Source organism: Typha latifolia, chromosome 3 (assembly GCF_019914945.1).
Source record: "Typha latifolia isolate L0001 chromosome 3, TyphaL0001v2, whole genome shotgun sequence".
NCBI classification, from domain to species: Eukaryota; Viridiplantae; Streptophyta; class Magnoliopsida; order Poales; family Typhaceae; genus Typha; species Typha latifolia.
The window spans coordinates 4,057,191-4,082,041 of NC_133088.1; the positions used below are offsets into that span (position 1 = coordinate 4,057,191).

Sequence of the window (24,851 nt, forward strand, 5' to 3'; positions counted from 1 at the left end):
CCACTTGTTTTCCCTAACAAGCTCATCGAAATGTGTCCTAATACTAATCCAATGAGCATTGCTCTGTCACTTATCCTATCATCACCTCTTAAGACAGAGATTTATATAATTTTTGTCCCCCAAAGTTAAGATTTGGTCACAAATTTTGGATTCGCCATAGCATTTGCTCATTAAATTAATGTCAATTGCATCCACTCTTGATGGGTCCTACAAAATCTTAAGGCATTTCCTGGGAGGAGGAGACCATTAGAGAGTGGATCGGCAAAAGCTAAGCAGGCCAACTCTTCTCAATTATTTTTTCTTTCCAAGTAATGGAGATGTCAGGAAAGTAGTGTGGATTTATAGGTTTGTTGTCTTCTATTTTGTGAGAGAAAGAAATATGGGGATCAATGTGCACTATCTTGTTCCCTTTTGGGGTTTTAATATTGGATTAGTATATTCATGCTACTCTTTTTGGTAAAAATCCACTTTTTAGCTTGATTTTCTCAATTATTTGAAACCTCACACCTCCTGATGATGATGATGATGACGACGACGACGACGATTAAAAAATAGCAAATGATCTTGCCCAACTTTTTTTTTTCTCTTAAAATATCTTTTTTTTTATATTTTCACTGCATCTAAAATTACACACAACTAATAAAAGAAGCATCTGAGAGAATTTAGAAAATTTAGATGTAATTAATCTCGGTGAAATTTTAGTTTATCATCCCGTGGTTAGGCACTTCACCCTTCTATACTTTCAATTATATTACTTTATAAACTTATGGTTATATCTAAACTGAAAGCATTGATTTTTTTCATTATATTTTATCAAATCGGAAATTAAATTTAGAGATATTAATTAGAGATAAAGTTATACTGTCTAATATATCTAAAATTATACTTATCGAATTTCAAATAAAAAAGCTATTATAAAAATATATATATTCAAAATCTGATCGATATTCCTGTAGATGTATTAGAAAATTTATTTAATCATCTACAACTTGTATAATATTTTTAAATTTAATATATAATTTAATAAAATATGATAAAAATATAACAGTTGTACTTTAATTTAACTTACAAGCGAGTAAAATAATATAAATAAAACTACATAACAGTGAAGTAAATTTAGGTATAACGAGATGGAGTAAAAAAGAAAAATTCCCTTAATCCTAGTACCAACTATAGACGATATGAGAAATGAGACACAGTATTTGCAGCCATAATTAAGAAGTAATTAATCCTAATATTCTTCATTAACTTTGTCGCGGTTGACCAGATGCCTAACAAAGTGCACGTGTGCGTGCGTTACCATTATTTTTAATTCACATGCTTTCACTAATTCAGTACTTAGGTGATTAATTAAATTTTATATTAGATAGTAGCAAAATCATTAAGAACACTATCAGTAACGCTGTTTGCTTTTGCTTTAAGACCGTCAAAAGGTGATTTCGTCTTTGTTTGCTTTTTGGTAGAAGCTAATCATCTTTTAAAAAGCCTCCCATTATGAGTCTATGATAGGTTAGGCCACCTCAGCATGTCACCAAACAAATTGGACTGTGGATTGGTCGTTGGAGAAGTCAAAGGGCCAGAGATGATTTTTAATTCATGTAAAACGACGTTGAATAGTGTTGATTCATGTCAATCGCCGTTTTAAATGAATTTTAAGTGTAAGGATTGAACAATTAAGTTATCTCACTTTAAAATTAATCTATAATTTAATTTAGAAAATTGTATTAAAAACATCATACGTTTTGTTTTTATTATAGGATTATTTATTATTCAATCTTTTAATTTTGCTTTTAATACCTAAAAATTAGTATACTATTAATTATTTTAACGATCAGTTATCATACATATTAATTATATTAATTGTATATATATATAATAATAAATTTTAATACCCTTGAGTAACTCTTTTTTATTGTTAAGGTGAAAATAAAAATGCACCAATTTTAAAGTCAAGAGAGATATTTTTCAAGTTGTTGTTTGGGTTAAAATGGTGTTTTAATAATAAGTTATCTTAATTGTCTTATTTTAAATTTGAAGGGCTTTTCTTTTATAATTTTTTTTTGAAGGACTTAACCTAAAGATATGGCTGGCGAAGGAGGTGGAGAAAAAAGATGAGGTTTGCTAGAGGAGGAGAACGCGGCGAGTTTGATGCTTAGAAGAAAAAGGGATCGGAGCGAACAACCTAAGCTACAAAGGTTGTTGGGAGTTTAGGATGATGGTTTGAGCATTAAGAATCATTATTTATATATCGATCAAGCTTGGGCTAGGCAGCTTCTCAGGCTCAGCTTGAAATTAAAATTGAGCCTTAAATTTAGGTTTAGTTTCAGCTCAATTCAAGTCAAGCCGCTTATTTATTTTGACACTCCTACTTCTAAGTTGCTAATTTTATGAATGTCTCAAGTTCTTCTCAGTTGGATTAAGACTCTAATATCTCTAATTAGCTAACTTTGACCCTAAGCCTAGCCTCCGCCGAACCCAATAACTCTTTAAACCGTGCCAAATTCTATTTTAGAGGCTCGGACTTGACTGCCAAGGCTGGGAGAATATGCGGATTCATAGCTATGGACGAGAAGAGCTTTGCAGAAAAAAGAGATATATTCAAGTACTATAATATATAATATAAAATTGGTGAATGAATTGAAAAGATCTTAGTGTAATAACATATACTATAACAACAACAAAAAGTTCACCGCAGTTCTAATTGAGGATTCTAGTAATTGCCATCATAGCTTCTATGGGTCCAAGGTTAAAAGATAAAAAAAATAAGCAAAAACTTGTTAGTTTTTTGGAAAGAAAATATTAGTTGTAAAATAATGATGGTAGAAAAAGAAAAATGAAGAAGAAAGAAAGCTATTATAGAAAATAGAAACCAAGAAAGCCAGGGCCCAATCTAGACCTATACAGTTACACTAATCAGGCTGTAGGTTTGGGTTTTGGGCCGGGCTTCAAGTTCAGGTTTTAGGATTCGAGTTTTGGGCTGGGCCAAGTAGGGACAGACTAATCCCATCCCAATTGAATTGACCTCAGTTCTAGACCCAGTTCAGGCTTGGGCTGGGTCATGAGTCATGACCAGTGGACTTCAACTGGGTTTTGGGTTATCGAGCCCGATAAGCAGCCCTAGTCTTAGGCCGAAGATAGACCCGTTAGAAATCAGATAATTGGGGCATTGGTTCAACTAGTGGGTCACTAGGTTAGGCTGCTTGTTTATCTAAGATTATTTTAAATATTAAAATAATAATTTTATAGTTCTAAAAAATGAGCAACCTAGTCGGTTTGTAGAAATCCATCTGAATTGCACCGTTTGATCCATTGCATTTTTAATGTCTTATAACTCACTCTAGTGTCATCTAAAGTGGGGTTGGACCCAACTTATGTATACGTGCCACAAGAAAGATAGGAAAAATAAACTATAAAATATGAAAATGACTTAAAATATTCATGCGGAACAAGGGCAATGACAAAGGCACGAATCTACTTAGATGGAATGTGGTGACATGAGCTAAGTCTGAGGGTAGTCTTGGAGTTCATAGATTAAATGCAATTAGGCATGCTTTATTAGGTAAGCATGTTTGATCCATCTTGAATAATGGCCAAGCGCTGTGGATTAAAATTATGGACGGCAAATACAAGAAGCTTGACCTGACCGATGGAGGCCCAAAGCCTAGTCTCGTTCTTCATGGCTCCGATGGTCCCTTCGTAAAATAGTCAATACTTTAAAAATGGGTTGTAGCAAATGGTTAGGTAACAGGCCGACTATGTCTGCTACCCGTGAGCCTTGGGCCTCGGTCACCACGTGGTATGCAACCAAGGATCATTGATCCCTCCTTGTTCTAAGAGGACCTAAAGGTGGCTGACGTAGCCTTTGGATCTCGTTGGGACATGGTGAGGCTAAGCAGTTATGGAGGTTTAATTTCAACACTCTAGTTGGAGCACGCAACCAGTTTAGATTCTTGGATCTAGTAGCCTCACCCAACGGGAGTAAAATATATTAAAAATGACATAAAATAATAACTTACCCCTTTTTGTAGTTAAGTCAAAGTCTAAAGTGTAGTTACGAACTTATCCCCATTACAAATTTAATTTATTTGCACCAATTAGTTTTTTCGCTAGTACTAAGTTGGAGGTAATTTTCTATTGAAGCTGTTAATAAAAAAAATTTCCATCATTTTGTTCACATATTATTTCTCTTTGAATATTTGTAACATCTAAAATATAAAAGTGAAAAAAGCGTGACGAGAAAAAATAGCATAACATAAAAATATTTTCATAATTTTTTTAATTACCTGTTGTAAAAAGAAATAAATATTTTAATTTTTCATATTAAATTTGACATTCGGCAGCTATATATATATATATATATATATATATATATATATATATATATATATATATATATATATATATATATATATATATATAAAAATGAAAGTCATAAAAACACAAGAAGCTTGACCGATGGAGGCCCAAAGCCTAGTCTCGTTCTTTATGGCTCCGATGGTCCCTTCGTAAAATAGTCAACACTTTAAAAATTGGTTGTAGGAAATGGTTAGGTAACATGCCGACCATGTCTGCTGCCCGTGAGCCTTAGGCCTCGGTCACCACATGGTATGCAACCTAGGATCATTGATCCCTCCTTGTTCTAAGAGGACCTAAAGGTGGCTGACTTAGCCTTTGGATCTCGTTGGGACATAGTGAGGCTAAGCAGTTAGAGAGGTTTAAATGTGGCAGCTGGTATTTCAGCACTCTAATTGGAGGACGCAACCAGTTCAGATTCTTGGATCTAGTGGCCTCACCCAATGGGAGTCCCTTGAGTTAGCTGCATCAACTCCTTCCTGGCTACTCTCGCTCTTGATGTCTAGGAGGGGTGGAAGCTACTATGGAGTATTCCCAAAGCCCATGAGTGTGCACCTTCCTTTGGAAGCTGCTCTCGAACTACCTACCAATCCGGGCTTTCCTCCATGCCTTATGTATTAGCCCTGAAGTGCAATGCGCTCCATATGGGCTCCACTCAGAATCAAATGATCACCTCTTCTTTGCTTGTAGGTATGCCAAAGTTAGTCTCGAAGAAACTCCACGGAGGCTTTGAGAGTGTCAATCCTATAAGGTTTAATCACGCAACTAACGATCTGTTCTAGAATGCCAACATCAAGGGCTTTATTGCGATGATGCTGGTGCAGCTTTGGAAGCAACGCAATGATGTTGTGTTTAGGGGGAAACATGGACCCCTCAAGGGTAGTGGCATGGTGGGCAAAGCTCTTTAGGTTGACTTATGAGGCCCAGGCTCCTTGGAAGGCCACCTAGCTTCCTCACATTGGCATCTCTTGATGCCTCCTCCGATCAGTCGGGTGAAAGTCAATACCGATGGTGTGCTCGTTTCCAAAGCTAGTCCCTCTAGACTCAGTCCTCACCATAGAAGCCAGTCTCATGGCGCGATTCCTCCAGACTCAGAATCCTACGCAGAGACTCTTTTTTCTCATGGCACCTGAAGCGTCTCATAGAAGAAATTCCTTCCTTTATCCCTTCTTCTCGGTTTGTAGTTTTTTCTCACTTTTTGAAGGAGAGGAACTTTGCTGCCAAGTGGGTAGCTTCTCGGGGCTGGGATGCCTCAAGTGTGTTATTTTGAAGGAGAATGATTATGTTCCCCCAGTTCTCTTACGTTTGTTACGCTTTGACTCCTCTCTAGCCATAATTGGTAGCGAGGTGCCTAGTTAACCTCAGCTCTTTTATTTAAAAAAAATATTCGAGCTGACCGTTGTTGATAGATTGGAATCATATGAATTGTCCAACCCAAATATGCCAATTGGGTTACAATTGAAGAATAATGAAATTTTTATTTATGAAATATACCTAATTATGCAACCATAAACAAAATAAATTATATTAGATGGAAGGAAACAAAAGGAAATGGAGTATTTTTGTTCATCTATTAGGTTTTTTTAATAAAAGATTACCGAATGGGTCTAGTGATAAATTAAAATAGTTCAGAGGGTGTATTTTAGTATTTGTCTACTTTTTCTTCTTGAGAGGGTAAAAGTGATACACAGTGATAGTTGAGGAGTCAAGATATAATTAATAAAAGAAATTAAAAGTTAAAAAGATATTCTAGTTAAGAATAAATTACAAATATGTGAAGAGTAAAAGATATTAAAAAAGATATAAAATAATAACTTATCCCTTTTTATAGTTAACTCAAAGTCTAAAGTGTATTTCCGAACTTATCCCCGTTACAAATTTAATTTATCTGCACCAATTAGTTTTTTTCGCTGGTACCAATGTTGGAGGTAATTTTCTATTGAAGCTGTTAATACATTTTTTTTTCATCATTTTGTTCACGTATTATCTCTCTTTGAATATTTGTAACATCTAAAATATAAAAGTGAAAAAAGCGTGACGAGAAAAAATAGCATAATATAAAAACATTTTTCATAATTTTTTAATTACTTGTTGTAAAAAGAAATAAATATTTTGATTTTTCATATTAAATTTGACATTCGGCAGCTATATATATATATATATATATATATATATATATATATATATATATATATATATAAACAAATGAAAGTCATAAAAACACTCAAATTTTGATCTCATAAAATATAGGGATATTTACACTAATTTTAATCTTTCAGAATTACCACTAATTCTCTTTTTAATATTACAATTATGGTTAATTTTTTATATAACCTTCCTAACGGATTATTATTATAAAGTTAATAAACAAATAAAAATATTTCTTTTATAGTTTGGAGTGTAAAAATATTTTTGTCTCATATTTTATATATACTCCGTCTGAGTATTATATGAATAACTTTTAAAGTATTTCTAAAAATTTAAGCGTCTCTAGTACCTGTTGTTACCCGAAGGGAGAAGAGGACAACGAAGGGATTGGAAGAGAAACGAGAAGTAATACAGAGACGCTCGTCTCCCGATCATGACGTCTCCAAAACCCGAGAGCCACAGCAGCTGGATAAGGAACCCAAAGCCGCATGCTTCCCAATCTCTTTGAATCAAATCTGTTCTTACGCCATTACTTATATATATAGGTGTGTGTGTGTGTGTGTGTGTGTGTATCGTCACTAGTTCACTACATCACAACTCTCTTACCTCCATCCTTCTATCTCTCTTGATCCCGATCTCTTAGAAAGATGCAACCTGGCTCCGAGGCTTCGCAGCGCGTTGCGAGGATCGCTGCTCATCTGCATCCTCTGAGTTCCCAGGTTTCCTCTCGTTCTTTCCTTGGAATTTGGTGGTTCTTTTCGCTCAAATTTCTTGATGTTCCAATCATTTGGTCTTCTGGGTATTGTTGGTTTTGCTCTTTACATGCCGTATGTGATGGAAAAATGGCATCTTGGTGGAATTTACGGCAAATATGGACGACGATTCCTAAACTACTATTTGGATTCATTGTTTGTGTTCTCGTTTCCCCCGTTGGCTGATTCGTTTGGTTTGTGTATTTGAAGATGGGGGAGATTTCCATGCTGAGGCGCTCTGATTGTCGTGCAAAAGGAGGGGCGCCTGGATTTAAAGTAGCAATATTGGGTGCTGCAGGTGGAATTGGTCAGCCCCTTGCTATGTTGATGAAGATGAATCCATTGGTATCAGTACTGCATCTCTATGATGTCGTCAACTCCCCTGGTGTCACTGCCGATATAAGTCACATGGACACTGGTGCTGTGGTAATGTATTTGATTAATATGATCTTCCTTTTTATTTATTTTAGTGATAGTTCTAAGAATGGGACGTATAAGGATAATTTTACGTTTTGGACATCATGCATCTCCTTGTATTGTGATGTTATATACTTTCTTCGTTGATTTACTTCAGATCAAGTTAAGTGATGTATGTGATGCCTCTTTAATATTTTTTTGATATCCTGTTGTTATTATAAGACACAAATGGTGGTAATGTGTCTGCTAACAAATTTGTTAGATGAAAGCACATAATTTCTTAAAACAAATTAGGACACTGGCTTTCTTTTGGCTGATTTTCCTCAGACTTTTTGATGCTTAGATTAAGAAAGGATCTGGTAAATCAATAATCTTATGCCATTTGTTGTGTTATTTATCTTACATCCAAACTGTGATTGTAATGGATAGAACCTTGGGTAATTGTGCTTTTAATGTTCTAATTGCTGTCCTTTTAACTTGTAGATTTATACGAAGTTAATAAACAATTTGTTTTAAGAACATAGACAGTATTAAGTGAATCAAATACTCCTCTGTGATAATATGTTTTATATAGAAGTTGTTCTTGAAGTAGTTAAATGCAGTAATGTTGTTTATCCAGGTACGTGGCTTTTTGGCCCAGCCACAATTGGACAATGCACTTACTGGGATGGACCTTGTGATAATTCCTGCTGGTGTCCCTCGAAAACCCGGAATGACAAGGGATGATTTGTTTAAAATCAATGCTGGCATTGTTCGGACTCTTTGTGAGGGGGTTGCTAGGTGCTGCCCTAATGCAATTGTGAACTTGATCAGTAATCCTGTGAACTCTACTGTTCCTATTGCTGCAGAAGTTTTTAAGAAAGCTGGAACATATGATCCTAAGCGTCTCCTGGGAGTGACAACTCTTGATGTAGTGCGGGCCAATACTTTTGTGGTATACAGATTAACAAAACTTGCCAAGTTTCTAATATATAGCGTAGAAAATTTTCTAATAATTTGGTTTCAACTACTACTATTTCTTTGGTCTTTATGTTCTTTTGTCATTGCTGCTCTACAAGATTTCATGAGTTTGGCACGTGTATGTCTTTGTTCCACTTAATCCATGGTTCTTCTTAATTGTATATTCTGTTCAAAGGCGGAAGTGCTTGGCGTTGACCCCAGAGAAGTTAATGTTCCTGTGGTTGGTGGACATTCAGGAGTTACAATATTACCACTTCTTTCACAGGTGAGATTAGCCCTGCTATTTCATTTTCTGATCAAGGAGAATTAGTCTAACATGCATCTGTATGTTGGATTCTTTTTTACGGTTACCTTATTAGGGCTTTTAATTTATCCAGGTGAACCCTCCAGCTTCATTCACGCCACAAGAGATGGCTTATCTAACTGATCGCATACAGAATGGGGGGACAGAAGTTGTTGAGGTATAACGTTGATCAGTTTTGAGCTACATTATTTTCCAAACTCTTTGGAGTTTGTAGGACATTGAATGCTCAAGTATGTGTGTCCTTTGAAAGAAATTATGTCACCAAAACTATCGACCATATGATTTGCATTTTGAACTCGTTCAGTTGAATTTTCTCTATTTAAAAATTGACTATTATGGGACATTACCAATATATATTTTAAGGAATTAAAATGGATGTAAGCAGTGCCAGCAGCACTCTTACACATGCAATGTAACGATCTTTCAATTTATTGCAAGCAAGATGAGCAAAGTTTGGAACAATTAACATACTTGAATTTTACCACTAACAGACATCCGAAGAATTCATTTGGTGTGTGTGTGTGTGCATAATCTGTTTAGTGTTTGCTGGCAGTTATGAGAATTACTAGCTAAGGGTCATTATCCTTTAGCTTTGTTTGACCTCAGTGAACTTTTTGATGTAAAACGTTCTCGTTGTTGTGTCCAAAATTCCATCTGATAAAAATGTGTTAACTTTACAAGATATCATTTGGTGTGTGTGTGCATAATCTATTTAGTGTTTGCTGGCAGTTATGAGAATTACTAGCTAAGGTTCATTATCCTTTTGCTTTGTTTGACCTCAGTGAACTTTTTGATGTAAAACATTCTTGTCGTTGTGTCCAAAATTCCATCTGATAAAAATGTGTTAACTTTACAAGATAACAGCATTTTGAAACTGCATTAATCGCTTAATGATGCAGGCAAAAGCTGGAGCGGGATCTGCAACTTTGTCAATGGTTGGTTTTGTTTACTTCCTACCCTGTTTCCTTTCCTATTTATCAGTGCTAATTATTAGCTAAATGCTTGTGGACTGACAAAAAACACTTAATGAAGGCATTTGCCGCTGCTAAATTTGCTGATGCATGCTTGCGGGGATTGAGAGGTGATGCTGGTATAGTGGAGTGCTCTTATGTGGCTTCTCAGGTTTTTTTCTACCAAAACTTATATCCTCTTCCCTTCTGTGAAGTTAATGATATAAGCTATTTACAACTTTTTTTCTTTTACATGGTTATAGGTGACAGAACTACCCTTTTTTGCATCGAAAGTACGGTTAACACGTTCTGGAGCTGAGGAGATCTTTCCTCTTGGACCATTGAATGAGTTTGAGAGGTCTGTAGCTCAATTTAGTTTCTCTGTTGTTGATGTATTCGCTCTTTATTTACCTTATTGTTGTTTGGTAAGTTTGTAGTCCTAAACTATATATACTTAATTTTTCAAAAATTAACGTTGACAATATCCAATTGTCTTATGGTGAACTTGAACCAGAATAACCTATATGACTCCACACTCCTTTATTATGGCAGGGCTGGCTTGGAGAAGGCGAAGAAAGAACTAGCGGAGAGCATTCAAAAGGGTATTTCCTTCATTAAGAAGTAAGAAGGAAGGAAGAAAGATGCCTATCCTCTGGTTTTATTATCCATACAAATGAACCTATCTTATAGAAAACTTTGCTACTGCTGTAATTTCTGCTACATAAGTTTTCGAGGTACATGCAATCTTTTCTTAATTAATTAACTTTGAGGAAGGTGGAGTTGTTACCTAATGCTTGTTGTTCATGTTTATAACCTCAGAACTCCATCAGTATAGTTTTGGTGACAATTCCCCATTCAGTTCAAGAGTTCTTAGAGTAGATGCTCTTTTGCAATCAAATTGATGCTATTTCTCTTCTTCTTTTTCCCCATTAGACTTTAGGGGATAATAGTTATTTAATCAATTTAGAAATAAAGAAGAGCTAGTGATCCTTTCTTAGTTGTAGGATATATATATATATATATATATATATAGTCCATGCTACCAAAGAACTGCATAGATAAGTAGTTATATGAGGACCATGACATATTGCATGATAGAGGGTGGTTGCCTTTCTAGGGCTAGTGTTATAATTTTTCTTACGAGTAGTTTTACGGGTCCTTGCTAGTGTCTTTTTATATGCTACTGACATATAATATATGGGATGATTATTGATTAAGCAATATAGGCAATTATTAACTTGCCAAATGGGTTATTCTGTTCTCTATCTTGTAATGCGTTTTACATGGACAATGTCACCACAAAACAACTGAGAACCAACAGCTTAATCTACCAAGCATACACTTACTAGTCTATATCAATCTTTTTCACTTATCCTCTCTCTCTCTCTCTCTCTCTCTCTCTCTCTATATATATATATATATATATATATTATAGTTACATCTAGACACCTAAAATATACCTCATTTACACAAGAATCCTTTATTTTATCACTTTACATGTCTGGTAATGTTAACGGAAAAACATCACACGACTATCCTACCTTTTATCTTTTCTCTATCTTTTCTTTTTCTCTAAAATAAGAGTAAAAAATCCCTAGAAGATCTAAAACTGATCATATGATATATATTTTTTGGAAGAAAATTTTGAATATTGGAAGATTAATAACCAAGTGCAAAGAATCCTCCAGTCGCTGGATGCACGTAGGAAGGAGGCAGAAGACATTTGAATCTTTTAGAAGAGAGGGTCAGCTCCACATGGTGGTGGTCTCTGCGTAGGCGTGTGGCAACGTTAAACTATTAACATTGTTTTAATCTCTGTTTCCTAGGCACGATTAAATTTTTTAACAGCCATTGATTTCCAAGGCAGTGAACAACAAGTTGGCTTCCTGAAGGGAGCCAGTTGGGGGCCAGATGAGTTTAAAGATCACAATTCTTGAGATACTAATTCCACAGGGAAAAAAAAAGATTCATACGAGATGATACTAGTAGGCAGTAGCTCCTGTAGAAGTGTTTGATTTCTTATATGTTTTAACACTGGCCATGATTAAAAATACATGTGATTGCTCTATTAAACTAAAGGGGATAAATACACAGGGACAGGGAGCTCATTTTTAATATGGACCTTATTTATTTTTTTCATGAGACATTGAATCTATTAACTATGTAAAACTTTTTGAATATTTTTTCTATTAATTATTTATAATATCTTTTGTTAAAAAGAATATCACGTGATAGGTCATATAACAATTTTAATCTTTTAGGAATTATTTTACTGTTATATTTAAGAAAAAAAATAACTATTTAATATTTTTTTATTCATTTTAATTGAAAAAAAGATATTAAATAGTCGAGAGAATCAAAACATACAGCCACTGTTTGGTACAATTGATCCAATTAAAATTGGGGCCGTAAACATCCTTATCCTTCTATCATTAGTACTCGAGAAAGGACCTCTATTACTGTATACTATCTTCATTTCCTTTTTCGTGATGACTAGGACTGGGATTCGGTCATTTGGATCATGTGGTATATCCACCTAAATATCATAAGCACTAAATAAAAGAAGTTGAATTAGTATTCGACTATTTGTAACATTATCACATGGATGTTTCCAGATCAATTGAAAGCTGGTACACGTACTGACATATTATGGTACAGTGGCCACAGCAGTGAATGAGTTTGACTCCACAACAGAGAAATAAGGACATCAAAATATGAAAATTTTCACACTCAAACTACGCCTGCTCCACTTCCTATTGCTCTCTGTACTTCAGCTAAATCATCTTAATTAATTAAGCAAGTAGAAGCCACAAATTTTTCAGCACAACAAAGCTGGCTATTGTGAGATCCTCCCCTGCCTTTTTTTTTCTTTTTAATAGCCCACAGAAATGGAACATCTTGAGACCTGTCTTGATGAAAGTTTGATTACTGCAATGACTTCAGATGTTAAGGTGAAAGCTTGAAGAGAGCGAAAAGAAAAGGTCAGACAAAGCCCCACAAATTCATATTCACACATAACTCATTTAACCAAAGTCTATGTCCTAAAAGCACTCGATGGAGATTGCGGGGCTGGTTGTTGCTGCACATTGCTTTCCCTTAAGGGTGTCTCAGTGGAAATAACTATTGGTGGCAGTGATCCAGATGCAACAATGTTTGAGTTACCTACTTGCTTAGGAGTTCGATTCGAGAGCTCGGTGAGGATTTGAACAACTTCTCTCATGGTAGGGCGCTCGGCGCTCTGCTCCTGAACGCAGAGCATAGCAACATAGAAAACATGCATCACTTCATGTAGGGGAACAGTCGATAGCCTTGGATCCAAGATTTTCGTCACTTCTTCCTTGTTTGAATCCGTCATCTTTCTTACCCATTGGACAATGTCAACACCATCCCCGAATTCACCGACGGGCTTCCGTCCACTGACAAGCTCAAGAAGCACGACGCCGAAGCTGTAAACGTCGCTCTTCTCGTCCACCTTTAAGGTGTATGCATATTCTGAAGCCCCAGATAAGAGTCAAAATAGATCACAAAGAAGAACCAGGAAGCAACTGAAATCATCCTAAACATCTCATGAACTAAGATAATATACATAACTTCTATTATAAAAAAAATTTAAACTAGTGTGAAAAATCAGAAACAGAGGGAGATATGAAATGTTCCTGCTTAACTTTCAACTACAATTTAACCACTGTCATAAACAAATAGAATCTAGGGGCAATCACACTTCGCATCATGATTTTCTTCTTATGATTATTACGTTGTACAGCTTCATTGCCATTTTCAATGCCTACTTTAAAAACTAATATACAATGGTTAGAAAGATTGGATTGAAAGTAAAACATCCCCCATCAGACTCGAGATGGAACCTCTAAATAGACAAATATCCTTCATCAGGGGAGCGATTTAAGTAGGGCGTGAAAATCATTTTCTTTCCATGGTTGTATAAAACCTAGGTTATGATTAAGCTTCTATAAGACCACCAACAGGGAGGTTCTAACAGATCAAAAAGACAAAATAAGATTCAAAGAAGGACAGATTTATGATGTAGACTGTAGAGTACAAAAGATAACAAACTAATAATTTGTATTGCTAATATTTAGACCTAAGACTTTTAAGTGCGGGTAAAGGTTCACAAACAATGTAGAGAACAAATAACTAAGAATGGAGAAGAAATGATCAATTCATAGAAACTAAAACAGTGTGACCATTTCAATATTTGACTATCCACGAGTGAAATCTGTATCTTAAAGTTTGAGATATTCCAAAGAATCAAAAGGTTACCTGGAGCAATGTACCCATAAGAGCCAGCAATGGCAGACATGCATTCAGATGTGCCCGAGTCCTGCAAGAACTTGGCCAACCCAAAATCCGCAACATGGGCTTCAAAATTTGAGTCCAAGAGTATGTTGTTCGATTTCACATCACGGTGGAGGATCAAAGGTGAGCAATCATGGTGGAGATAACAGAGTCCCTTTGCCGCATCCACCGCAATTTTATACCTAATCTCCCATTGCAAATGTCCTCCTTTCTTCCCATGAAGGACCTCTCCAAGACTACCATTAGGCATGTACTCATAAACAAGAAGATTAGTCTCATGGTTGGAGCAAAAACCTAGCAACCTCACAATGTGGCGGTGCCTGATTCTTCCAAGAGTCTGTATCTCTGCAGAGAAGCCATGGTCGTGTGACGAGCCCCTGCTCATCACTGGAAGTCGCTTGACCGCCACCTGTTCACCATTGGGCATGAGGCCTTTGTATACAATTCCAGCTCCCCCTTTGCCAATTACGTCTTCTTCCTTCAAGCAATTCAATACATCGTCGGAAGTGAAGTCCAGACGCTGGAAAGCGGTGAACTTCCATGCCCGAGCTTCACTGGCTTTCTTCAAAGATCGAGCTTTAAGGATGGCTGCAATTGCAAAAGCAATGGAACAGAGGAGAAGGCCAATTACTAGCAAAAGCTTAAAGTTATTTGAGAGGGAGCCACGGCCATGAGCTTGGTGGCCGCCACTGTTGGATATATCAGGCCGGCACCGCCCAAGGTAGGGTCCGCAGAGGCCAGGGTTGCCGATGAATGATGTGGCGTTGAAGTAGCTAAATTGGCCGGTGCCCGGGACTAGGCCAGAGAGGTTGTTATAGGAGAAGTCGACGGCCGTCAAGCTCTGCATTGTTGCGAATGACAGCGGGATTTGTCCCTCGAGATGGTTTCGCGACAGATTGAGGTAGTTCAAGATCCGCAGTTTAGTGATCTCCGAGGAGATCTCGCCAGACAAATTGTTCCGGCTGAGATCGACGTAGCTCAACAACTTGCACTTGCTGATCTCTGGCGTGATGAAACCGGAGAAGTTATTTCCGCTGAAATCAATCTTAGACAACTGCTGCAATTTACCAATCTCCATTGGGATCTCACCGGAGAAAAGGTTATCGTCAAGCAAAAGCTTCTGGACGCCGGAAAAATTCCCGATCGAGCTCGGAAGAGCTCCGCTGAGCCTATTATTGGACAAAATTATTTGGCCAAGGCTCGGCGATCTTAAGGACTCCGGGAATTTGCCGGTGAGGAGGTTATCTTGTAGCTCTACCTGCAGTAGCTTCGGCAAGTTCAGTAATCCAGTGGGAATGGAGCCATTAAGGTAGTTATCGCCGAGACGGATTCGATTCAGAGACTGGCATTGACCGAGCTGGTTTGGAATCGATCCGAAGAGAAAATTTGCGAGTGCAATTAGGGTTTGGAGCTTGTTTCCGGTGCACAAGTCCGGTGGGATCTCGCCGGTGATCTTATTCGACGAGAGATCAAGAATCTGGAGCCGGCCATTCTTGCCGAGGCTTCTTGGAATGCTTCCGGTAAAGTTGTTCTCCCATAGCTGGAGCACTTCCAACTCCGGGAGATCTCCAATAAACTCAGGTATGTTACCGTAGAGCTTGTTCCGGAAGAGATTGAGGAGAGTTAGGTTCTTGAGCTTAGAGAAACTCGCCGGGATTTTGCCGGAGAGCGCGTTGTTGGAGAGATCAAGAGACTTGAGGCTCCGGAGCTCGCCGATCTCCGGCTGGATCTCGCCAAAGAAGCCGTTCACTTGTAAAAATAGCGAGTCGAGGTTCTCTAACCTTCCGATATCCGTCGGTATCTCGCCGGAGAGTCCACAATCGGCGGCATCGAGCCGGACGAGGTTCGCTAGCTTCCCGATCTCAGGCGGAAGCCCGCCGGAGAAATTGTTGAAGTATCCAATATAGAGCTCGCGGAGGGCGGTGAGGTTACCAATCTCGGATGGTATCGGACCACCGAGCTCGTTGCCTGAGATGGCGAGGTACTCCAAGTGCCTCCATCTGCCGTACTCTGGCGGGATCTGGCCGGAGAAGAAGTTACCGCCGAGGTGAAGATGGATTAGGTTGGGGATTCCGGCAAGTCCGGCGGGGAGAGGTCCGGTGAGGTTGTTGTTGTAGAGATCGAGAACCCGAAGGTTCTTGAGATCGAAGAGGGAAGAGGGGAAGGAGCCATTGAAGGCGTTGTTGGAAAGGTTGAGGTAACGTAGACGGGGGAGAAGGGAGAGGGAGGAGGGGATGGGACCGGAAAGGTTGAGGTTAGAGAGGTCGAGGGAGACGACAAAGCCGCTGAGGCAGGAGAGGTGGAGGTAGGTGGCGCAGTGGGAGGTGGAGGAGGAGTTCCAGGAGCTTAGGGAGGAGGAGGGGTCGGAGATGCTGGATTTGGCTGCGAGGAGGGCGGCAGATTCCAGCGAGGTGGCGGCGACGGAGAGGTGGAAGAGAAGAGGCAGGAAGAGGAGGAACCGCATTTTTCTCTCTCCACCGTGACGCGAGAGAGAGAGAGAGAGAGAGAGAGAGAGAGAGAGAGAGAGAGAGAGGGTGAGAGTGTCCTCTTTCTCTCGTTCTGGTTTGAGGAGGGGGATAAGGGTATGGTATTTTATTCTTTATATGATAATTATTTGATATGTATAATGGCGCTTTTGGGTTTTGGCGCTCTTTTTGCAGTGGCAGTACTACTACTTTTGGGAACTAGTAAAGTAAACGATCTTTCTTTTCTTGCACTAACGAACTTTTTATAGATTCAAAGTTCTCACTTATTATATTTAAGTAAGGCTGTGTTTGTGAATAAAGTAAGGTGATTTTTTGGGGATTAAGTATATATTTTATCGTCTTGTATTAATGTTTAAATTTATTTTACTCTTCTAAATTTTAAAAAAATTAAATTAATTTTAATATTTATTACTAAAATATAAATATTAATTTTTTAATCAAATTTAATTGATTAGTTATTTAGCAACAATATCTCAACAACATATCTTGGTTAAGAAACACTATAAAAATATTTTAGTCATTCTAATAGAAAAACTAACGGTGTCATTTTGGTTATAAGCATATTAACTAATTTGAGTCTTTCATAAGTATAGAAATGCAAATTAATTAACAGGATGGTGAAATATATTTAACTATTTTTTTTTCTGTAGAGTTAGAGTTTTTGACCAAACTAACCCTCTTTTATATTTCATTTATTCAAATAGACCACACTTTAAATTTCATAAAAAATGAATCTGGGGCATTGTAGTCATAGGTTAAAATATTAATAACTACAGCATTTTACCTCTAGATAAAAATATCGAAAATTTTATTTTATAAAACGCCTAAAGATTCAATATTTTATATTTAAAAAATGCTAAAGAATTAAATATTTTATCAGAAGAAACCGAGAAAAAAATCTCCATGCTATATTGACTACCTTAGGAAGGTAGTTGTGTATGGTTTGAATGCACAGTGAAGTTTCAAAAAAATTAATTTAAGGTGGTAGATAGTGACTGAGCTATTTTAAATCTTCATGTTGTATTTTCTCTTCTCTGCTTTAGTTACTAACATACTTGGCATTAAATTTTGGATTTAAACTCTTATGATTCCATTTTTTTTTTCTTCTTCTTCGTACTCCTAGCTACAGGGAGTGACTCTACTATTAAATTATTGCGTGATATGCCCATGCATTATTGGCAAGCAGAAGATTCTAGTTTATGGTACACGTTTGGAGGACGGAGTTGCATATTCAACACCTCAACTGCTAGCTTAATAGTTCATCGGGCTGCCGGAAGGTTGCTTTGGGGAGGTGGGGACCAAAGGCAGTCTCCGTCACCCCCAGGACGCTATGCTTAAAAAGTAGATGAGAATGCAATGCTAGAAAGATAAATATAATCGAGTTTGACACATTAATCTCTTACGTTTAAACAGCAGGACTTTTATGCCCTAATCCCCACGATTATGCCGATTGTCACATGAAAGAGAATGATTGGACCTAAATATTGCCTCTAATGTGGGCTACCTCATACAAAACTGTCCTATCTCTGCACTCTTGTGAAATTTAGATGAAAATCATATGATCTCATTGATTTAACTAAATGAAGATTAGTTTTGAGAATTGAAAAGTTAAATAGTAGATAAATTTGAAGAAACTGAGTTTTAAAATTAATTAAATTTCACAAATAAATTTGAGGATGGATGCCAAACAGGTTGTGATGATGATGTGTCCAACGGTCCGATTCTTCTTGTATACTGGACTTGGGATGCCAAACCCATTAACCACCAGATGGACGCCGCTCCCAGTGACCACTGGTCCTGACTCCGTAACCACCGACAGGGAAAGTATTGTCCTTGTAATTGCCACCATCTTTTAACAGCTACGTGGTTTTGATAAGGGCCATTTGTAAGAAAAATTATCAAATTGAGTCATAGATTCCCAACTAGTGGAGAGCGTACCTCTTTCTCTTCTCCATCCATCACCTTTTTATTTTATTTTTTTTGTTGCTTGAAGCATCATAAAGGTTCATTCACCAACTAACTCTCAGTAGGTATTCATATTTTTTAACTAAAAAATTTATACGATCGATTCTAACTTTAAATAATTATTGTAGGTAAAAATTATCTAATAATTTAATTGCTTAGTTTAATGGCGCAGCTCGTCTCAATTGATGGTTCGGCGGTGTGATGATTTGGAGGAGTAGCTCATAAATATAAAGATTCAGACCAAATGTCTCGACGATACATATTTTGTCCGGCCCATATTTAATATTTGAATAATTTATTAATTAAAAAGATAGTCCCACCACAACAAAGACATGCATGATGCTGCTCCTAAATCTGAAATTTTTCCAAAACGGGGTACATTTGCATGTCCTATGTGAGCTGCCAGACATTCCTGATTCAAATCGTAAGCAGTTTTAAGGGCAAGGAGCATGCAACAAGCATGCTGTTGCACCTGGCAATAATAGGGTTTCAACAAGAGCAGAAGCGATAATAGCTATTGCATGCCATACCTATACCTGCTGCTGAGAAAGGACCAGACACTCCAAGAAAATGACATGCATCAAATTATAGAAGGAACAAGCCTGCTGTGCATTAGAAAATACAGTCAGAAGAGCCAAGCAGTTAAAAAGAAATTTGATTCTGAGTGCAGAAAAGGTATGCTGAGATGCAATAATGAAAGTTAGCCAGCAAAATTATGTTCAGCTCTATGGCACGAGGACACAGAATACACCCCAAGTACCAAAACATATTACACCAATCACCATAAGTTGCTATGTCCTATTTGTTATAGAAAAAAGAAAAGAAGAAGAAGAAGAAAAAGAAGAAGATTGTAAACCATTATTACTTGAGTGGTTTAACTCCAAGGCTATGAACATAAAATGATTGAGATACCAAAACCTCCAATGTCATTACTTCTTTTATCTGGTGACCACCACCACCTAACATGGACACAAATGTGGACCACCCATATATCAGCCTGAAATATTAATACATAGGAGTTTCTCACAGAACACGAGGACCTAGGCATTTGAAAACCATATCCCACGCCACGTATCTTGATGTAGAATGGCCTATATCCTAACCAAAGGAAGCAAACGTTTATTGTACAACTAAAAGTTCTTCAAATGCGAAGGAATTTTGCTTGTGATATCCCCCAAAGTTGTTCGTTTATCTGCCAACATGGAAAAAGTATGCAAATAACATGGATAATTGGCTGCATATCTGACAGGATGATCCAAGCTAATGCTCGGTAGTCTCCAGAGATATGCCAAAAGTCTAGTTCTCGAGTTTGTGGCCCATAAAGAGATCGATCTTTTTGATTCAGGGAAAAAAAAAACGTTTACTTACTCAGCAGTTTATGGTCTCTGTAGGCATTAAGAGGTGTCATTTTGTCAACTGCGTACTGGGACATGGGATCGAGTGACTTAGAAGGCACTCTTTTGAGATCATCAATATAGAGCTATATATAGCCAGCCTGTTGATAAAACCACAAGAATCAAAAAAAGAAAAGAAAAGAAAATGAGAGAACTAAATGAAGAAGCATCGGGATCTAGGAATCTCTTACATTATGTGAGTTTGACGCTGCAAGCAATGCAGCCGTGATTCTTGAGCAACCGTTCCAAGTGCGCAATCACAATATTATTTGAGAACCTCCCACGATGCATCCATCTCCTTGACCTGTAATGTAAATGTATTTACCTTTTAATCAGTGCAGCTATTAATTTTTCATTCAACACCCTACATATAATTTTATTCTCGGTTTAATAATATTGCAAGATTACGGGGTTCTAAATGCACATTTTAACAAAAAATTTCGTTTAACCACCCCTATATATAATTGTATTCTCGCTTTAATAATTTTATATTGCATAAATACGGGGTTGTAAATGCACATAATTTTTATTCAAAATTATTGCATAAAGATGGGGTTGTAAATACAAATTTTTGTAATGTTTAATTTAAACCCTGATATAATTGAATTCTATCTATAGTAATATTGCATAAATACGGGGTTGTAAATGCAAATTTTAAAATATTGCATAAATATGAGGTTCATTTAACACCCTATATATAAGTGAATTATCCGTTCTGTAAGAATGCATAACTACGGGTTGTAAATGCAAAATTTAGTAATTTTTAATTTAACACCTAATATAATTCAAATTTATTTATCCTAATATTGCGTAAATACGGGGTTGTAATTGCAAATTTTAAATATTGCATAAATATGGGGTTCTACATGCAAAATTTATTAAAGTTTCATTTAACACCCTATATATAAGTGAATTATTCTTTCTGTAATATTGTATAACTACGGGTTGTAAATGCAAAATTTAGTAATTTTTAATTTAACAACCTAATATAATTCAAATTTATTTATCCTAATATTGCATAAATACGGGGTTGTAAATGCAAATTTTAAATATTGCATAAATATGGGGTTCTACATGCAAAATTTATTAAATTTTCATTTAACACCCTATATATAAGTGAATTATTCTTTTTGTAATATTGTATAACTACGGGTTGTAAATGCAAAATTTAGTAATTTTTAATTTAACACCCTAATATAATTCAAATTTATTTATCCTAATATTGCATAAATACGGGGTTGTAAATACAAATTTTAAATATTGCATAAATATGGGGTTCTACATGCAAAATTTATTAAATTTTCATTTAACACCCTATATATAAGTGAATTATTCTTTCTGTAATATTGCATAACTACGGGTTGGAAATGCAAAATTTAGTAATTTTTAATTTAACACCCTAATATAATTCAAATTTATTTATCATAATATTGCATAAATACGGGGTTGTAAATGCAAATTTTAAATATTGCATAAATATGGGGTTCTAAATGCAAATTTTATTAAATGTTCATTTAACACCCTATATATAAGTGAATTATCCTTTCTGTAATATTGCATAATTACGGGTTGTAAATGCAAATTTTATTAATTTTTAATTTAACACCCTAATATAATTCAAACTTATTATCATAATATTGCATAAATACGGGGTTGTAAATGCAAATTTTAAATATTGCATAAATATGGGGTTCTAAATGCAAATTTTATTAAATGTTCATTTAACACCCTATATATAAGTGAATTATCCTTTCTGTAATATTGCATAAAATACGGGTTGTAAATGCAAATTTTATTAATTTTTAATTTAACACCCTAATATAATTCAAACTTATTATCATAATATTGCATAAACACGGGGTTGTAAATGCAAATTTTAAATATTGCATAAATATGGGGTTCTAAATGTAAATTTTATTAAATTTTCATTTAACACCCTATATATAAGTGAATTATCCTTTCTGTAATATTGCATAAAATACGGGTTGTAAATGCAAAATTTAGTAATTTTTAATTTAACACCCTAATATAATTGAATTTATTTATCATAATATTGCATAAACACGGGGTTGTAAATGCAAACTTACTTAATTATCATTTTACACCCTATAATATAATTAATTTTCATCTTACAATATAGCATAAATACGCAAATGCAAATTTACTTAATTTTCTTTTTAAACCCTACATTGACATCATTTTAATAATATTGCATAAATAATGGGTTGTAATGCAAATTTTCTTAATTTTTCTTTAACACCCTACATATAATTGAATTCTTATTTTAAAGATATTGTATATACGGGGTTGTAAATGAAAATTTCCATAATTTATTTACCACCCAATATTTAATTGAATTCTAAATTTTTTCGTTTCATTAATGCCTATTTATAGTGTTCTGAATAAGAATTCCTAAAATTTCATGATTCTCAAATATCGAAGAACTAAAAATGACTTCGATTTTTCTTTTAACACGATTGTTGTTTGGCACCCGTGTTTATTTATCGGATAACTACGTCCTCGAGCCGCGAGTCTTAATTTTTCACACCTTATCTCTTTTCCGAACCAAACATGAATCTTTCGAATCAAATATGAACCAAACACGATTTTTTTGCTCGAAAGAAATAGAAGGACAAAATATAGTGTGTGTTTTATTCTTCGTAGCCGTAAATAGGAATATGAAAAATTAATTTTTTTAATATGAAATAATGTGATGGGCGAACGAAATAGAATTAAAATATTATATTTTAGAGGCTCACAAAGGGCCATTTACAAGTCAGGGTCATCTGATGATAAAACACAGAAAAAGTAGAAGGGAAATTTTTTACCAGCATTGCAAATGAGCATTTCAGAACCATGTTTCTCAAGGACCTTCTTCATTGCCGTCAGAGCATTTCTTTCCTCCTAAAACCATTTTACAAGGGGCCAAAACGAAATATAAAAATATTGCAATGTCCAGATGTCAAAGATGTTCCTACTATCTCATGAATAGTAACTTAGTAAGCACTTATCTCATGTATAGTTTAATTGTCTCCCTCAAGGTATCTCAAGGATCCAGATCAAGCTAACAAATAACCATCACTACAAGTACCAGCCCCTACCTAAAGAAGCACCGATCATTAAATTAGATGGCACGGACACCTCAGCTATTTCTTTTCGGTGACACGACCATCTTTTCCACCCCCTAATAAATGCATCATGCGAACCTTTGTCCCACCTAGCTCCAAGCCATATAATACCCCTTCCTCCGAGCTGCAACCAAAATACAAATTAAGATTAATCCACTTCCAATTGTCTTTACATAAAAATACAAGACCTCAAGGTTAATCCACTTCTCACAATAACAGTAAGCATGCCTCCATCATTTCCTAATATCTAGTGATCCTTGATACGAAACGCAAAAGGAACTCTTGAATCAAAATAGAAAGCACAATTTAAAGCAAAAGTCTAATACGCCTATAAAAAGTGAGAACCCATCATTATATGGCAATTTTTTTATTCTGAAAGAAAGCCAAAAAATGGATCTGTTTCAATTTAACGAAACAAACCCAAGTTGCATCTACCTTTCTCAGTAGACACAAACAACTGTACACCAAAAAGATACAACCACACCACTGTCACCACTTATACATTATTACTAAAAGAGAGAGGACAGTATCATCGGACAACCACTACCCACATACAACTAACAAATCAAAAACCTGTAACAAGTCTATATCCATCAAAAGGAGGGAAACGATATTTTGTTTCGAAGACTAGAAGACCAAAATCTTATTCTTCTTCCCCACTATATTAAATGGAATAAGGTTTTAGAATCTACACTATCAATCCTGCTGATAGAAAAACAATTGGATTTTAATTAGATTAGTTCCAATTAACACTTCGTCCCATTCATACATTACATTACGTAAAATAAGCAGTAAACAAAAAACATATATAAGAGAAGAAGAGAAATTACCCAGTGGGAAGAGCTATCCTAAGACCGCTTCACCCCATCTGCGAAACTAGCTCTCATCTCGGCGGCCATGCCGCCGGCCAACTCCCACAACCTCTCGCTCCTCCTTGAGTTCTCTCAAGATGAGTTCCGCCCGCTTCCACCGCAGAGAGCTCCGGCGATACCAGAGCATCGCGACGGCGCACGCCGTGATGGAGGTCCCCACCACGCCATTCCTCATCTCCGCCTTCTTGATCCAGTGGTACTTAAATAGCATCGGAATTTGAGCTAGGGTTAGGGCTAGTGCTGCGATCATCTTCAGTGGTGGTGACCTCTTCTTTTGCCGGTTATGAGACCGGAGATTTCCGGATTCTGTTCAAGCTTTCGTGTGATTTCGAGAGAGGAGCACACATTGACCAACAGAGTGTGTTCGTGAACATTATATCTCAATTTTTTATTATAAAACTACTTCAAAAGAAAAAAGAAAAAAAGTTTAAATTACAAATCACCCCTCTCTTATGGTCAGTGGCAGAGCAAGAAATTTTGGCCATCTGACAAAAGTATTAAACAAAAAATAAAAAATATATACTGAGTGATATTTAATTATTTATGTAACCTCAACTATGTTTAGAATTTTTATATGTGGTGGCAATTTAATAATTAAAGCAGAACACTCCCATAAAAAATCAGATATATATATATATATATATATATATTCCATTAGAAGAGTTCTAACTATCACAATGTTCTTTTCATATTTTAAATAGTTTTAAAACTCTCTTATTTATCTAAATAATTTGAAATTTTTATTTCGATATACGGCAGAGAGAATGAGACTAAGAGAGTTTTGCCGGTCAAGAATTATATACATCAA

At 36.0% G+C, this 24,851-nt stretch overlaps 2 protein-coding genes and 1 long non-coding RNA gene across 3 annotated transcripts; 1 reads left to right on the forward strand and 2 right to left on the reverse strand.

The window, feature by feature from the left end:
• Positions 1–6,809: 6,809 nt before the first annotated feature.
• On the forward strand, positions 6,810–10,675 carry LOC140785145 (malate dehydrogenase, glyoxysomal-like). The gene is made up of 9 exons (XM_073132900.1): positions 6,810–7,220; positions 7,464–7,679; positions 8,290–8,604; positions 8,806–8,895; positions 9,008–9,091; positions 9,834–9,869; positions 9,967–10,056; positions 10,148–10,242; positions 10,437–10,675. The coding sequence occupies exons 1-9, from the start codon at positions 7,149–7,151 to the stop codon at positions 10,507–10,509; spliced, it is 1,071 nt and encodes a 356-aa protein (XP_072989001.1). The 5' UTR covers positions 6,810–7,148; the 3' UTR covers positions 10,510–10,675.
• Positions 10,676–12,430: 1,755 nt separating this feature from the next.
• LOC140784275 (uncharacterized) lies at positions 12,431–16,764 on the reverse strand. Its single transcript, XM_073131570.1, has 2 exons — positions 14,163–16,764; positions 12,431–13,376 (listed from the first exon to the last, which is right to left on the reverse strand). Exons 1-2 carry the CDS (start codon positions 16,660–16,662, stop codon positions 12,919–12,921), a joined length of 2,958 nt encoding a protein of 985 aa, XP_072987671.1. The 5' UTR covers positions 16,663–16,764; the 3' UTR covers positions 12,431–12,918.
• Positions 16,765–22,902: 6,138 nt separating this feature from the next.
• On the reverse strand, positions 22,903–24,369 carry LOC140784982 (uncharacterized). The gene is made up of 2 exons (XR_012108354.1): positions 24,002–24,369; positions 22,903–23,295 (listed from the first exon to the last, which is right to left on the reverse strand). It is a non-coding gene; the product is annotated as an uncharacterized lncRNA (long non-coding RNA).
• Positions 24,370–24,851: the final 482 nt, after the last annotated feature.